Source organism: Vespa crabro, chromosome 8 (assembly GCF_910589235.1).
Source record: "Vespa crabro chromosome 8, iyVesCrab1.2, whole genome shotgun sequence".
Classification (NCBI taxonomy): Eukaryota; Metazoa; Arthropoda; class Insecta; order Hymenoptera; family Vespidae; genus Vespa; species Vespa crabro.
The window spans coordinates 5,321,732-5,339,231 of NC_060962.1; the positions used below are offsets into that span (position 1 = coordinate 5,321,732).

The following is a 17,500-nucleotide window of genomic DNA, read 5'->3' on the forward strand; positions in this document are numbered from 1 at the left end:
CAATTATCCTCTATCAATCCTCTCATCAATGGAAAATCTCTCAATTGAAAGAAATCAATGGACCAAAGTATATTTACATAGAATATCTGAGTATATTAATGTTGAGAATATGATAAAATACGAAAGTTCCTTGGCGTGATTGTTGCCAAACATATTTCTTTGACATAGAAAACGTTCGCGTCCCGTGCACGTGATTTTTGGTTGACCTCGAGGTCGTCGAATAAAACGCAACGAGAGTTCCATTGGCTTTACGTGCAATCATCGCGCGTTATTTTCTTCGGTCTCAACATAGGAACGTTTCCACGATTGAAGTGCAAGCAAGCAAGCAAGCAAGCAAGCAAGCAAGCAAGCTAGCAAGCAAGCAAGCAAGCGAGTAAGTAAGCGAATAAGCGAACTAGCAAGCAGGTATGCAGAAATGTCTGGTAATTGGTATGCTGTTTATAAATTACAATATAACAATCGTCGATAGTTTGGCGTGTGAGCGTAGCGCTCACAAGCGTGCGCTTACGTAGGATTTCAGTTTTACCTACGTTTTCGCGTCCGTGTACGATCGTTCATTACTCGGGGGGCTAATAATCTCTCTCTTCGCCGCTATTATCATGCGGGCACTGCCAGACCGCGAATTAACTCGACGTCGAACAATCGCGTTTCCTCCAATTTGCCGTCCGCCGTATGCCAAGCGAAGGTTATACAGGGGGGACGCATTCGCATTGTACCAACTAGTACGAGAGTCCTTCCATTGGGCTTGAAGCAAAACGTCGTCGTAGCTACCTTTTCTCTCTCTTTTTTTTTTTTTTCTTTTTTTTCTCTTCTTCTTCTTCTTCTTCTTCCTTTTATCCCGTCGAATGTTACGTCGATTTATCGCATGATGAATGTAACATTAAGTAGGTATGGTTTATTTGAAATAAATAGAAAGATTGGGAGTGTATCGTCAACGTGATCATTCAAAAAGTCCAAAAGACAAAGCTAACGAAAAGTACCCTTTCGTTGGCTTTATCGTAAGTGCAATTCGTTTCTCAGACACAATCGGTTGGCTTTAACAAATGCGGTAGTACTATGTAAGGGGACAAGTGTATTAGCGAGCTAATCTACATGCTTCGTGCTTGATCTTTAATATGTCGTCCTATAAGGTTTTACGTTCATGTATATTGGTATGCATACCAATCTATATACATCGCAAGGTGTATATTGTGTAGATCAGCTTCGGTTAGTCCGAAAGGTAAGCCAAGCTAGGCTCTCTTAGCTTTTGTTAGTCAGTCAGAAGCGAACGAAAGAACGAAAGAACGTACTGACTCAGCAAGAACCTTAAGTTAAACCAACGTCCAATGTTTCGAAGCACGGAGCCAGCGATTTGCATGTACCGACGAGATTCCGAACGACGACGACGGACGCCGTGTCATTCGATGTTGTGTGAGACTCGAGTACTCGAGTATTAAAACGCCCCCTTTGACGATAAGACTCTTTTTGACAAGTAGGCCGGTACACCCCAAAAATATCTTCGGTTAACTCGAATCGCGTGAACCTAAGCTTTTACGAATTTCCATTGGAACCGCTATGTAAAATTTTCATCGTGATAATTTCTAGATACTTTCTTTACCGCTCGAGCTATTAGAAATTTCCTTGCACCGATTTGCGTTTGATCATTTTCTTTTTTCTTTTTTTTTTACGAGTAGAAATTTCACGTAAAAAGCTTATGACGAAGGTGTCGACGTGAATTTTTTCAAAAGGAGAAAAAGGAGAAAAAAATTAATCTTCGCGGATATTTTATTATACATTTATATCTACACATGTGACATTACGCGTTGTCACGTAATCGAAAGATAAAGAAATGATAGAAGAAATCAACGATGAAAGAAAATTAAACGTCGTTGTTAACATCCATCTGTATACGTATTTATGTATATATTTAAAAGGTATATTTTAGGGACGCGTTAGTCAAACATTATCACGGTTTCGTAACAATAACGCGTGTCGGTCACGCGTTTAATCGTAAGCCGTCGTATAAAAGCAAACTGAAAACGTCAAAAATGTCTAAAGAAAATAATAGACGTTGTCCGATCGAAACTGTTAATGAGGAAGGAATTAACTCGAACATGATGACCGATGTTGCGTTATAGTATTTATCTGTGAGGGTGTCTCTTTAATAGATATCGCACGGAGGGAGAACGTTTCCATTAATCATCCATCGATTATGTGGTCAAAAGATAATCGCTTACTTAACCATTCACTTAGGACAGGGACCCGTCACGACGGTCGACCACGTCGACTCTAACACAATCGATACACCGTCGGCTGCGTAAAGAAACACAAGTCATCATTCGATGTAAAGGAAAAAAGAAAAAAAAAAAAAAAAAAGAAAAAAGAAAAATAAAAGGAAAATAAAAGAAAGAAAGAAAGGACTGTTCGAGGATGATGCTACTCTAAATGAAAAGAATGGATCGCCGTTTCGAAAATCAAATCAGGGCAAATACTTGAAGAATTAAAATACCTATCGGAGCGCGATCTTTCTAAAAAAAAAAAAGAAAAAAAAAAAGAAAGAAAGAAAGAAAAAAAAGATAAAAAAGCAAGAAAAAAATGTATATAATTATATTCACCTACGTATATAATTACGTTTAAAAATAATAATGATATATATATATATATATATATATATATATATATATATATAAAACAATTAGAGAAGCATACATATATTATAATTAAATTTATCTATTTACTTTGATCGAGGCTTTGTGTATTATAAAAAAAGAAAAAAAAAAAATATTAAGAACGAATAAGACTTATGAGTACGTGAACGAATAAGGTTTACGATAACAATAAGAAATAACAACAACAACAACAACAACAACAACAATAATAAACAAACGATAGAACAGAACTCAACGGAAATGAAGAACATCGGCATAATGTCTATGAATGATATCGTCGGTTACCTTCCGTACTACATTTTACCTATCCAAGTACACCAAGGATTTATTTTTTGAAGCGTAAAGTAAATTGCTTTGGAATATCGCGCACACGTAAGTCGCATATCGTTTTCGTGGAAGAACGAAGCACGCAAATGGGAAAAGAATGGATATATGATTGCACGAAAATGCATCGGGCAGAACAAAGATAAAAAAGAAGAAGAAGAACAAAAAAAATGAAAGAAAAACAACAACAACAACAACAACAACAACAATAACAAATCTTAAAGAATAAAACTCGAGTTCTTTGATTGTTTATTAAAACTATCTTCGATATTTACTAACACTTTTCTATACTTTCCAACTTTCGTAGGGATTTCTTTTTTTTTTCTTTATTTCTATTTCACGTTTTCTTTTCTTTTTTTTTTTTCTTTTTTTTCTTTTTTCCACGCATTCGAAGAAGTAGAAATTCGTTGTTAGAGATTCTGACGGTGGTTCGTTCAGCAAAAAGAAAGAAAAGAGAAAAGGATACCTCCTCGTCAGGAAACATTAGCCACGGTCGTTAGTACTAAGGGTAGATTAAAAATCGAATACTCCGGAAAATGTTCAACGTCGGAAGTGAAAACCGTAAGAGATACCACAAGGAACCCTCGACTTGTAACGAAACATCGGAGTCATCTAACTTGTGCGTCCTTCTTCTGTCTAACAGGAAGTTACCGGTTATCCCAACGACAATTCCGATCCTAGTTTAGGCCTCCCTAATGGCTACTGACCATTCGTCGAGTATAGTGTGTAGGGTCGCGTGCCCTCGCGTTTCAAGATATTGCACGAAATCATTTACGAATGGTTAGCAACCAATGCGAACGACCGATGAACTTAAATTCCACGTGCCACGTGTCCTTGCATTTTCATTGTAATACCATTTCCCATGTATCAATAACACTAACAGAATATTTCTTTAACCCATCCCACATTTCTCCATCACTACCACCACCCCCCTTCTCATTTCCCACTCACAAAATTAATTTCCAATTATGAAAATGATCAATGCAAATTGTACGAATCGCGTTATATCAATGTTTAAAGGTGAAAAATATTATTTACCAAAAAAAAAAAAAAAAAAAAAAATAATGCACATCTGTGATAGACTGCTTGTTTGTAAAAACAAACGAAAACAAACTAAAAGAAAAAGAAGAGAGAGAGAGAGAGAAAAAAAAGGAGAAAATTATACGCCTTTCATGGTAAAACAATGCTTTAACAAACACTTTCAGCGGATTATCTTTAACAATGAAATATCAATATTTTCATTGTTTATACACGGACATATTAATATTCAATATCGATTAAATATCCTTTTTATGTTTAATTAAGAATAAGTAATATGTGTCGACATTTATCTTTTATTTTTTTTCTTTCTTTCTTTCTTTTTTCCTTCCTCCTCCCCCCGGATAATATTAGAAAAACGTGATTGATCGCAAAAAGAAAAAAAAAAAAAACCAAAAAAACAAGAGTAACGTATCTCTTTAAAGATTCTATCCTCATTAGAAATTTGTTCTTTTCACTTTCTCATTCGTCACATAAGATTCCATCTTATGATCTTACCCGTTGTCACGTTTATCCATTCTATTATTCGGCTGGGAAAGAGTTCTTCTTTCGGCAGGAACGAGGAGCGGGGGAGATGGGTAGGTGGGTGGATGAGGGAAAGTATGGAGGGATGAAGGGATGGAAGGATGGAGGGAGGTCCAAAGGATCGCGTGGCGCACGCGTGCTGCTTTTCGTAGGAGCTTTGCGTGTGTCGCTCTTTACGAACAATGGCCATTGGCCAACAACCAAGTCGCATATCCCTCTTGTAAATACTTATAAACATCGACGACATTTAATATCTAATGTTCCTTTAAAGCTTATTTACTATGAAAGTTTATTTTTCACGTGTCCCACGTGATTCAAATTCAAACGTCGAATACAGACGATGATACACCGATTTCTTTTTGTAATGAAATTATATGAAAGAAAAGAAAAGAGAAAAAGAAAAAGGAAAAGAAAAAGAAAAACAAATAAAAAAGTATTTAGCGATTTGACTTTCGTTTAATGAAGGAATTTATTTTCTTTTTCTTTTTTTTTTTTTTTTTTCTTTCCTTTTCCTTTCTTCTATACCACCACCTCGATCATGATCAATTATTTGTCGATTACTCTTTAAGAGATTTTTTGCGATCGAATGTATTTGTTTCGTCTGCAAAAAAAAAAAAAGAAAAAAAAGAAAAAAAGAAAGAGAGAAATTGTTTTTTTTTTTCGTGTATTTTCATTTGCAAGAATTACAATTAATTTGACGTATATTGTCGTCAATTACGTACGAATACGAAGTATGTTTGTAAAAGATTTTTTGTATAGTCTTTTTTCTCCTCTTTCTTTCTTTTTTTTTCTTTTTTTTTTAATTAGCACAAAATATAATCAATCATGTCTTGGCAATCCTTCTGACGATAACTTTAAAGAAACAATTAACGTTATATCTATACAAACGTGATAAATGATTCAACATATTATACGATATTAAGAATATAAATTAAACATTATCAAGAGGATATAATAAAATTCGATTGAAAGAAAATTTCGAGAAATACTTAAGAAACGATATTTTCGTTTCTCTTTATAATTAAAACTATATAAAATTACATTATCATGTTTATCAAATATAAATTTTATAATTTATCTAATTATACGCAATTAAGGGTTTAATATTTTTTTATAGATAGATTGAAGCTGTTAAGAGTTAGAGTATCGAAAAGATTAATACTTAGATACTTTTTATTTTCGTATGTAATTACGAAACAGGTTGTCTTGAAACTGTGAAAATTTCGAAAGGGATTCGTCGAGATTAATCGAACGTTCTCGGATAGTCGATGTCGATATCAAGCAGAGGAACGCGAGCGTGCATACATACATGACAGGAAGTGAGCGACACTTCCTCTTAAGCCCTATAATACTCCGTCGATCTGTTACAGTTCCATACACCTGCCTACCTCCTGCTTTAATATGCGCGCCATAATTAGAACATACGAGAGCACCGTAGCACTAAATAATAAACCGGCCGTATTAAAGTCGCGTCCGTGTCGCCGATAAACGTGACGGTCTACGAGGAAACGCGACAGTTAAGGAAGGAAAAGATAATGTTTTCTTAAAATGTTGTAAATTAACTCGTTACGAATCATTCGATATTACTCGGTTATAAAGCTTAAATTAACAACGAAACTTTTCGAATATTCTTATTTATATTAACAAATGAGATTAATAAAAATATTTATAATCATTATTTCTGACAATGTTAACGATATATTATAAAAACATTAACGGGATCGGCTTCAATAAAGAGTTTTAGAGAAGGGTCTCACAATTTCATATAGGGTTTACCATCGTAAATCGTATCTTAACTTCTCAAGTTACGATAAGGAACTTTTTTTGTCGGCTATATAAGGCCAAGTAAAGAAATCATAAAACTGATTGTGATTGCACCGACGTATACGTATACGACGGCTACTCTAATCACTCACATAATTTTTTTTTGCGCGCCAAGAAGTAGTAACTACGCGGTACAAAGAAAGAGAGAGAGAGAGAGAGAGAGAGAGAGAGAGAGAGAGAGAGAGAGAGAGAATGAAGAGGGGAGGAGAGAAGAGAGAGAGAGTAAAAAAAGCAAAAAAAAAAGCAAGGGGTCTTATTAAGATTCGTTCTATTATTAAAAAAGGAGAGACCAAATCGACCTAATCGAAATATAATTAATACTTTTGTCATCTTTTCTCTTATTTTTTTTTTGTTGAGCTTTTTATTTATTTATTTATTTATTTATTTATTTATTTAATTATTTATTTATTTATTTATTTATTTAATTAATTTTTAATACGAATTCACGAACAATCACGTATATATACGGATATATGTATTCCTTTCGAATGTTTACATTCGAACGCACGCAATCTCTGATCCATTCGTGTCTTCTTTACAGTTGTGATGCACAAGGACAAAGAAGAAAATTCGCATCACGATTCGCACTATCGTGCACGTGAGTTGGCCGCCCTAGCTGCGTACGATCATCATCACCTTGACGGCGAAATGTTCCTACAGGTGAGTGTAATACATTTTTTCAAGGTCCCTTATCACGCTCAATATTTTAACATTTATGATCTCATTTTGGGCGAGGTGAAATAATTTCAAGAGAGAAAAGACAAAGAGAGAAAGGGAGAGAAAGAGAGAGAGAGAGAGAGAGAGAGAGAGAGAGAGAGAGAGAGAGAGAGAGAGAGAGAGAGAGAGGGTAAGGGAGAAAGTAATGAATAAATAGAAAAGGGAAAAGAGAAGAAAAGGGTAAGAAAAAAGGATGAAAAAAAGGATGAGAAAAAAGAAAAAAAAGACGCATACTAATTAGAAGAGGGTGAACGCGTGTAAACGAATAGACATACATAGCGCGTGTCTGTGTACTTACGATGCGTAAAATGCACCTGTCTGTCCTTAGCACGTATCGATCGACTTCTCGATGCTCGGAACTCGACCGATTCGATCGAATCGATTAGAAGAAACGATTTTTTTTCCTCTCTTTCTAAAACGTATCAAGAATTTAAATTATATATAAAAGAGAGAGGAAGATTCATTATAATAAAATCTTTATCATTTCGAATAGTTTCTTTTTTTTTTCTTTTCTTTTTCTTTTTATACATAGATAAATATTTTCTTTATATATATATATAAATTTGTAAAATAAATTATTAGAAATCGTATAGACAGTTGATATATTACATATTTACGATTTAAAATGAACAATCTATTTTTAATAACTATTGTCAAAGTTGAAGTTTAATAAACATCGCAAGATTATCTATCTATCTATCTATCTATCTTTCCGCTTTAATTACTTACGACCGATCGATCGCGTTTTATCAAGGATCGAACGAATGAATGAAAATAAATGGTTGTGGTTAAAAGATACTACGTCGAAAGATGAATGGTCGGCCGGAGTAAGTAAGTACTTACGCGTGTTACAGAATGATTTCGTGATTGAAAGCGTTCGTCGTGAAACCGATACCGCGTTACCCCCTTCATCTATCTATCTACCTAACTACCTACCTACCTGCTTACCTACCTACCTACCTACCTACCTACCTATCTTTTAAAAGCTTGTTTCTCATCGAGTTTAGATGGTTACTTACACGAGCGATAGGTGCGAGACCAAGGGGATAATATTAGCATTAGCCAAAAAGAAAAAAAGAAAAAAAGAAAAAAAAAAGGAAAAGAAAAAGAAAATCATTATCCGTGTCCCGTGTTAATTTGCTGCAATGACACCGAGTCGTCGAAATTAAATCATCGCGGGGTTATCAAGGGGGGCTAAGGGGGAGAAGGGGGATAAATAGAAGGATGAGGATAAAGCAGAGAAAGAGGTAGAGGAGATTGAAGAGGAGGATGAAGGAAGAAGAGGTGGAGGGAGAAGTGGTAGATAGATAGAAGGCAAGAAAGGAGGTGAGACGGGAGGAGAATGAGAGGAGTAAATGGTGGGAGGAACGGGGAATGGCATGAAAAGGGGCGGGCGGAGGTTACCGGGGAAGATCGGGGGAAGTTGAGAGAGGGGAAGAAGGAGCAAGATATCCGGCTGATGAACCGGCTATGAAACCGAGGCGTACGAGGTGTCTATTCCTCCAAAGTATGGAAGGGTATATACACGGATTAATGGAGGCGTATCATGCGAGGCTATTACGTTCCCTTTCCTGCGTTTTAGTCTCATGCGCGAGAGAAAGAGGGCTTGGGGAGTGGGAGAAAGAGATAGAGTGAGAGAGAGAGAGAGAGAGGGAGGGCGTAGAATATACTCGCATGAACTCGTACGGAGGCACGCGTACCTTTCATGCGGAGTCCTCCTGCATTACGATCGAACGATCCTGCCAGCATCTATAACGGCCGCGTTATTAATTGTCTGCTCGTTAATTACGTTACGTTAGCCTATACTATAGCCTAACTCCTGCCCCGGAGCTAATCCCGAAACGGGCCTCCGACAAGACCGCTAAGCGATACTCTACTTCTTGTTTTTTTTTTCTTCTTTCCTTTTTTCCTTAATTTTCTCTTTCATTTATTTATTTATTAATTTTGCTTTCGATTCTTTTTCCACGGATTTATTACGATCTATTCGAAAACGTTAAAGAAGATAATTAAAAATTAATCGATCTATTGGCGAATCGTTCATTAAGTAATATATAACAGTATATAATACTACTTAAATATATATTAATGTGCTAATGTGTCGTAGAAAACTTTATGTATGTTATGATAACGTAAAACACTTTAAAAGGGAAAAGGATGGGGTGGGGGGGAGAGGGGAGGGGGGTTTCCTTTTATAATTGGAGTGGAATATAAAGATTCGATCGGTCAAACGTAATTTCGTGAATGTGCTCGGCCAGTTGGTGGATCGCCTTGTCATAAACCGGATTTACTGTCGTCCTTCGTGAGGTTTACGAGGATCGGCAAAACAGTATATATTGCGAGAAAAGGGGGAAATAAGTCGTCCGGTAAGGGGAAACGGGGAGGGATCGAGAACGAGGGATAGTTAGGGGTTAAGGAGGAAGAGGGAAGGGATCGAAGTAAGTGGAAGGGAGATGGAAAAAGGCGTGGGAGGAAGAAGAGACGACTGATCTTGCTGGGAAAGACCAGGCAGCCAAGCCAGCTTTGGATGGAGCTCACGAATCATTTGAACGTGTTATTGATATATGTATATAGTATGTATCTACGTAGGTAGGTAGGTAGGTAGGTAGGGATATCAAGAAGATAAAAAAAAGGACGGGAGACGATTTTTTTGTTCTGCGTGGGTTGAAAGTACTAAGAGAAAAGGAGGAAAAATAAAGAAATAAATATAGAAATAAAGAAAGAAATAAAGATAAGGGGGTTGCAAATGTTTTGAATAATTTTAAATAATAATCTAATCGCGAATTATTTACGGATACATAATCGGATACTTTATTATACGGAACAACAATGACGACGATAACGACGATGGTATTTCATCCATCGTTTATAACGTCGAAGTAACCGCATATGCTTGTAGGTTAATGAAATACAGATATTCCGTTCGAAATCTGGAATAAATGCTTTCGTTAATAACCAGTATACGTATATAAAAGGACTTCAATCTTTTTTTTTTCTGATTTTTCATTTTTCTCCTTTTTTCTTTTTCACAATTTTTTTTTTCTCTCTCCCTTTTTTGCTTTTATTTTATTTCTCTTTTTTTTCTTCTATTCTTTTTTGCTTTCTTTTTTATTTTTCTTTTTTTTTTTTTTTTCTTTTCTTCTCTTTTTTTTGTAAGAAAGGCAAGAATTTATAACGATAAAAGGGCTTATTTCTACGTGGGCACGAGGCGTCGCGTGTTTCTTGCAGTTAGTTTTCATTTCTGTCGGCTAACGAACACGCACCGATGGAAGAATAGGTGCCAGAAGAAAGCGACACAAGGATTCGAAGACATTTACGGAAATATAGTTATGGATATGATAAATACAATGTAAACGTTCAAGCTGTACGATAAAAGTTCATAGGAAAATGGTAAAGTAATAAACGAAATGTCAAGAAAGTTGGTGGATCCTTACAGATTAACCTTATTTTTCTACGAGTATAATCATGATAAACCCTTTTTATCTGTTCGGTTTATCGAAATAAATAAATAAATAAATAAATTTAAAAAAATTAAAAAAAAAAAAATAAAAAAAAAAAAAGAAACAAGAAAGAAAGAAAGAAAGAAAGAAAAAAGCGTGAACTTTCGAAAGGCATATTTTAAACCTTTTACATATATTATATACCTCTGCTATAGCGTATCACGTCCTACATCCTGCATCGATATTCCGCGGAACGGTAAAAAGCTCACAACGTCCGACGCGAATGCAAACGCAATTACCATCTATCCTCTAATCCGAGGTATATGAATTAAAAGTAGTAAAGTTCCTATTATGCATTTATGCAAAAACGTCCGGGAGTTATCGTTTCCGTGAAATCGCTATATCGATCGTAGCAATACGCCATTTGAATACTTTTCGCGAGAGAACGCATAGTTGGATGAGCGTACGTTTTAATATTTGAAAAATGTTTCCGAATCGATCGTTAATGAAATATGAAATGATAGAGGAAAATTTAGTTGGGGCATTAAATATGCACGGTAAAATCGTCTACTGTTTCTATCTTTCTCTCACTTTATCTCTCTATCTCTCTCTCTCTCTCTCTCTCTTTCTTTTTCTATCACTCTCTCTTTCTTTCTTTTATAACTTCGGTAGGAATCACGCCTTTCAGTGACGTATCGCCCCAAGAGCAGCCATTTTGGTCTCATATTTTTTATTTAATAGCCAGCAGGCTATCGTGTATCGCATTAATACAGGAGCTGCAGGTTGGTAGCGGTAAAAGAGGGTCGTGGTCAGAAATGACCCCCGCAACCGGTAACCCGTAATCACAACCGAGCTATTTTTCTCCCCGCCAGATCTCTATACGGTGCTACCTCGAACGAATTTTCGATCGGTCTCGAACTGGACACTAACCGTTCGTAAGTAATGTGCCCAGACGATATTCGATTGTCGATGTTCTCTCACGATTGAAAGAAGAGAGAAAAAGAAAGAAATGAAAAAGAAACCGAAAAAAAAACCGAAGGAGAAGAAAGAAATTTACGGAAAAGAAAATCGTCCTTTTTAATACAATCTCGCACGATGATATAAATACGATGATAAAGTATATACATATATATAAAGTATATACAAGTATATAAAGTATATACATATATATATATATATATGTATATAGGTATATAAATGCATCTATCGATTATTTTTCTCGATTCTCGCGTGAAAAGAAAAGAACGATACGACGACGATGGATTTTGTGCGAGGAGGGTACGTGAGTAAGGCAATTTAGATTCGCGTTTGGGTCGCATAAACGATTTCTAACACCGACCTAAGTGAATTTGGTATAAAGGCAATAAGTCGACGAAGTATGGAGCCAAGAAACGAACGAACGAACGAACGAACGAACGAACGAATGAACGGATGAACGGACTGACTGACTGACGGACAGACGGACGGACAGACGGACGGATGGACGGACGGACGGACGGACGAACGGACTGACGGCCAACTCGATCACCACGCTATAAGGCTTTTACTTGTTGCTGATGGTTGCATGTCTGCTCTACCCTGATTGCTCCCTATGTGAGGAAAGATAGGTAAGTTTCGTTTTCGAGAAAATTTAAAAAAGGATGGAGAGACCGGGATTGAGGAGAATTAACAAAAAAAAGGAATATCTTTTCCGAAGGACAAAATTCAATGTTAAAAAACTATTGTACGTATTTTTCTTTCCTGTCGTTCCAGACCAATTGCATCGTCTAATTCGATAATATCCAATAGATATGTATAAGTTGATATGGATAATATACAGATAAATAGATTAGATAGACTGATTGATTGATAGATAGATAGTCATAGAATGGAAAGAAACTCTAGAAAAATCTTTCGAAATAATTCCCTTCGGTACGTTAATCGTTGAATGGCCGAGGTCGAACGAGTCGTTCCGAGTCATTAAATCTATTGAAAGTTTCTGAAATCGATAGGAGAGTTAAAGGCAGAGAGGGTCGTCGAGCGAGACAGCTTCGTACGGCTGTAGTTGGATTTTTAAGAGACCTTTCGATACTTTCACTGCCTCCGGACTAAAGGAAGGAAGTGTCCCACACAGTTCGCCTAAAGTAACTCGATTTAAAGCGTTTAAATTGTCGGTTTGGCAAAGGCGAAAGAGCGAAAGCTAAAGAGCAAAAGATAGAGAAATAGAAAGAGATAAATAGACAAAGACAAGAGACAGAAAAAGACAGAGAGAGATAGAGGGGGGAATAAAGAAATATAGATAGAAAGAGAGAGAAAGAGAGAGAAGTCAATTGGCAGTGAGTCAGTCAGTGAGACTGAGCGGTGAGGTGAGTCAAAGGTAAGCTTAGGTTGGGTGGGTGCATGGGATGGGATGATATGAGGTTAGGTTGCCGGTCGACGGGGCTCGCCTTGGTCTGGCACCGCTAGTCCTTCCCGCGTATTGATCGCGTGCTCCTTTCCTCCCTTAGATACCACACCGACCCTCTCTTGGCAGCACCACCTCACCCCCTCCCCCTCTTACCGAAGTCGTTCCTGCAGAATATCTTACTTCGATACACCCTTTTCGCATCGACACCCACCACCATCCTTCTTTCTTCTCTTTCTCTCTCTCCCTGTCTCTCTCTCACTCTCTCTCTCTCTCTCTCTCTCTCTCTCTCTCTCTCTCTCTCTCTGCTACCTTTTCCAAATCTCTCTTCTTTCTTTCGTATTTATTTTTTTTCTTTCCTATAGTCGAAACAAAATCGAAAGAGTATAAAAACGATGATTGTTACGAACAAGGGAATTCATTTTTCTTCGTACGAAGGTCGGTCAAAGTGTCAAGGACGAAAGGAAATTTCGCGAAAATAGATAGGCAAACAGATAGACGAACGGACAGATAGAGAAAGAGATGGAGAGAAAGAGAGAGAGAGAAAGAGAGAGAGAGAGAGAAAGAGAGAAAAAGAGAGAGTTTAAGATGAATATGCATGAATAATAGAAAACAAATCTCAATGATATGTGCAATATGAATTAGATGCGAATCGCGATGATATTCTTTCGGTCTGTTTATCTTGTCGTTTATTATTCGTGCGTCTTTGCTCTAATAGAAGTCGCGCTCGCACGAGCGCGAAGAAAAACGGAAAGAAAGATTTCGTGCGTGAAGTATTATCGGCTAGCAGCTAATACGAGAGAGTCAAGGTGAGGATGAAGGGGTATTAGGAGTTCACGCTTGGGCGGAACACGCCAAGTACTCGCGAGTGGCACGCGACTGATTCTCCACCGAGCTCACGCGATAAATAGGAATCTTTGTTTTCTTTAAAACGACGCTTCTACTTCCGCGACTATCCGTTTCATTTCTTCTTACACGACACGATCATCCTCCATTTTATTTCTATTTTATTAACGTTATATACAGTAAACATAATTTACGTACATATATTATACCAGTTCACGCATGCACGCATGCACGCATGCACACGCACACAAATGTATATATATATATATATATATATATATATATATATATAATAAGGAATCATAGCGTAAGCTTTTCTATACAAATATGTATAGATATTTATATTATACAAAAATATGTAGAAATATATGGATATTATTTAAAAAAAAAAGTATATAAGATACGAAGATAAAACGTATACTCTAGCAAATGAATTTAAAAAAAAAAAAGAAAAAAAGAGAAAAAAAAGAAAGAAAGAAAGAAAAAAAATAAGATACACATCAATTGGAAATGTTAAAAGGAACGAATAGATAATTATAAGATAGAAAATATTCTTAATGTACCGTTAATTAACAATTATATATCTATAATAATATATTTATTAAATAGAAATTAAAAATTGCAGATGTATCTCTCTCTCTCTCTCTCTCTCTCTATATATATATATATATATATATATATATATATATATATAAAGTATATAATTAAAAAGTGAAAAAGAAAGATGAAAATGTTTGTAAGGTGAATAATCCCAAAGGCAAATCTAACAGATCGATTCGTAATTGGATTAACTTGCAATTATACTTCCGCATGTAAGAAAAGGTTCCCGTGAGACGATAGCGTTCGCTATATACGAAATGGCCATGTCGGCCATTTCTCTGGTACGGTAAGGTTAAGCTATAACAAGAAGGGGAGAACACTGCCGAGAAAATCCTATTAGAGAGGCACTATCCTTGGATATAGTAAAAGTAAGCTTGTGTTAGAATACGATGCTCGAAAACTCGAAGCTCACCCTAGCGCACATCGCTATTGACGCTACGCAGAAGGCCCACCCTCCGAATAAACCAATCAAAACGCAGCATCCGCGCATGCGATCACTCCTGTGGGTACCATTTTCTATTCGTACGTACTTCCTACGTTTTGGAGTAATCCAACGTGAATGAATAATATTTTTACAAATTTCAATTGAAATGTCAATTAGAATATTTTACGAAGGAAGAAACAATTATCTTTAAGTACAATTGAAATCTTCTTCTTTTTTTTTTTTTTTTTTTTTTCTTTCTTAGAAGGAAGTATCAGAAAAGAGAGAGAGAGAGAGAGAGAGAGAGAGAGAGAGAGAGAGAGAGAGAGAGAGAGAGATTAATCCGTTGTATGATCGAAAAAAAGAAAAAAGAAAGAAAAAAAAAAGAAATAATATGTGACATAATATTTAAATGTTCATATGTGCTTTTCGTAAAGCAAATTTTCTTTTATATTCACGTTGGAGGAATAAAAATGGTATGAATAAAAAAAAAAAAAAAATAAATTCCGTCAAGATCTCATTTATTTTTCTCGTTTACGTCGCTCGATATTATTGATATTGTTTCGAAATGAAATATTTCTCTAAGAAAGGTTTGATAATACATTAACATTGGTTATCGATCGTCCGTTATTCGATGAACGAATGGCAGTCAGAATTTGTATAAGATTTGCATGCAAAGAAATACGATGGAATTCATTATTTCTTTCTCTCTCTCTCTCTCTCTCTCTCTCTCTCTCTCTCTCTCTCTCTCTCTCTCTTTCTTTTTCTTATAAAATGCTATTCGGTAGAGGATATCGAACGCTCGCCATATTTCAGAACAATAAGGTCTAACTGGCGTGCCTGGTACGGGGCAGAGCTCGGCGAAATAAAACAAAACAATCCACGTTTAGCTCGGAAACGACGGTGCGGCCGAGGGTTAAATGGTTTTCTCAGCTAGTATAATCCTATACCAAATACCCGTTAGAAACTGGAACGGATATTTTAGGCTTCGATGCGAACGTTCGAGTTCGTAAGCTCGTTTGGTATTTGTCGGTATCGGGTCTACCGATAAATGGGAAAACTTTCCGCAACGTTTTAACTCTCTACGCCACAAAACACAGTGGCGTTCGTTTACTGCGTTTCCTCCGCGGCACACGAGTTTAATTCTCTTCTCTTCTCTTTTCTCTCTCTCTCTCTCTCTCTCTCTATATATATATATATATATATATAGATATATATATATATATCTGTCTGTCTCATTTTTTTTCTTTTTTTTTTTGTCCGTTCGTTCGTTCGTTTGGTTTTTGTTTGTACGTTTGCTTGTTTGTTTGTTCGTTTGTTTATTTTTTTTTTCTTTCAAAGAAAACTACAATACCGCAAAAAGAGAAATTTTCCCTTCGATTGAATAACTCCATAACATTATTATTAAAATTAGTAATGTTATGGAATTATTAAAAATAAAGAATTAATAATCCATTTAATTGATCAATCTAAGTGAGAAATATATTTCTATTATTGTTTCAGGCACTGAATGGTTTTCTCTTGATATTAACTTGCGACGGGGAGGTTTTCTTCGCAACTCACAGCATAGAGAGTTACCTTGGCTTTCATCAGGTAAGCATTTAGTAATGATTTCTAATATAGCTTAGGGAACGTTTAACATTGTACATTTATCGGAAAGACAACGAAAGGGAAAACTTTTCACCCTTGATGATACGTGTCAAGAGCTATAAAGCCTACCGAAGAAAAATCCAAGGGTTTTACCCTTATTATTGTTCGGTTTACTCTCGGTTCGTCTACGGCTACACCCTTACATGCGCTCGACAGTCACGCCAGCCTTGTCAAGTTTACCGTACATGTCACGTTTGCCCAAGCATCATCCCTTTCTCAAACGCGACGTATCCTTACTCTTCCCTCGACAGCGTGCACACATTTTTCAATGCTAATAACGTCCTGCAAACAGGATCGTCAAACGAGCCAACAACACTACGGAGCACTTCGTTCACCTTCGTTTACTTTAGAAAACGATACTCGGCCGATACTCGTTAGAAATATGGGATAATTTCTGTTCGTTCGATCGCGATTTTTATCGACAATAAAGATAGAAAAAGAAAATAATCCATGTCCTTCGTTTCATTAACTACATTATTACTATTATAACTTTTATACTTGTTGTATAAGATCATCGAGTATAGAAACGATAAAGTTCAAATAATAATTTTAATTAGATATTATAGTATCTTAAATTATAATTTCGAGGCACCCTCTTTTATTTATTTTTTTTTGTTTCCCCACATTCTTTAAGATTACGTATTAACAATCTTTTGTTATAAAAATTTTTGTTACTCTCATTGAACTGTTTTGTTATTCTCAATGAACTGTTTGAAAACAAAAAAATGTCTATGAAAAGAAAATAAAAAGTGCGAAGGATTAAAAAATATCTTTTTAAGCTTGTGAAATGATTGAAACAGAAAATTTTATTTTTAGGAAAAGAGAAAGAGAGAGAGAGAGAGAGAGAGAGAGAGAGAGAGAGAGAGAGATTTAGATAATAGAATTAGAAAAAAGAAAAAATTTTTTTTAATATTACCATTGATTTTTTACTTTTTAATTATAAACAGATATTTAATTAAATATTTATAAAAAGGAAAAAATACCAAAAATTTTTTTTATGCTCGACGATTAATCTCAAGATTTAGACGGCCCAACGATGTCATCGCGATATCAGAAAACCAAGATTACCTTTATCATGACTCGTCAC

At 35.8% G+C, this 17,500-nt stretch overlaps 1 protein-coding gene across 4 annotated transcripts in view; it reads left to right on the plus strand.

The window, feature by feature from the left end:
* Window positions 1–17,500, plus strand: part of LOC124426080 (aryl hydrocarbon receptor protein 1) — a 123,979-nt gene that overhangs the window by 88,472 nt on the left and 18,007 nt on the right. For 2 of the 4 annotated variants that reach the window (XM_046967355.1, XM_046967358.1), the window contains exons 3-4: window positions 6,901–7,019; window positions 16,267–16,356. In XM_046967355.1, the coding sequence (XP_046823311.1) occupies window positions 6,901–7,019; window positions 16,267–16,356 (209 nt within the window). Of the gene's footprint in view, window positions 1–6,900; window positions 7,020–12,025; window positions 12,121–13,604; window positions 13,706–16,266; window positions 16,357–17,500 lie in introns of those variants that run through there. The other 2 variants (XM_046967357.1, XM_046967356.1) reach the window with 2 other exon arrangements.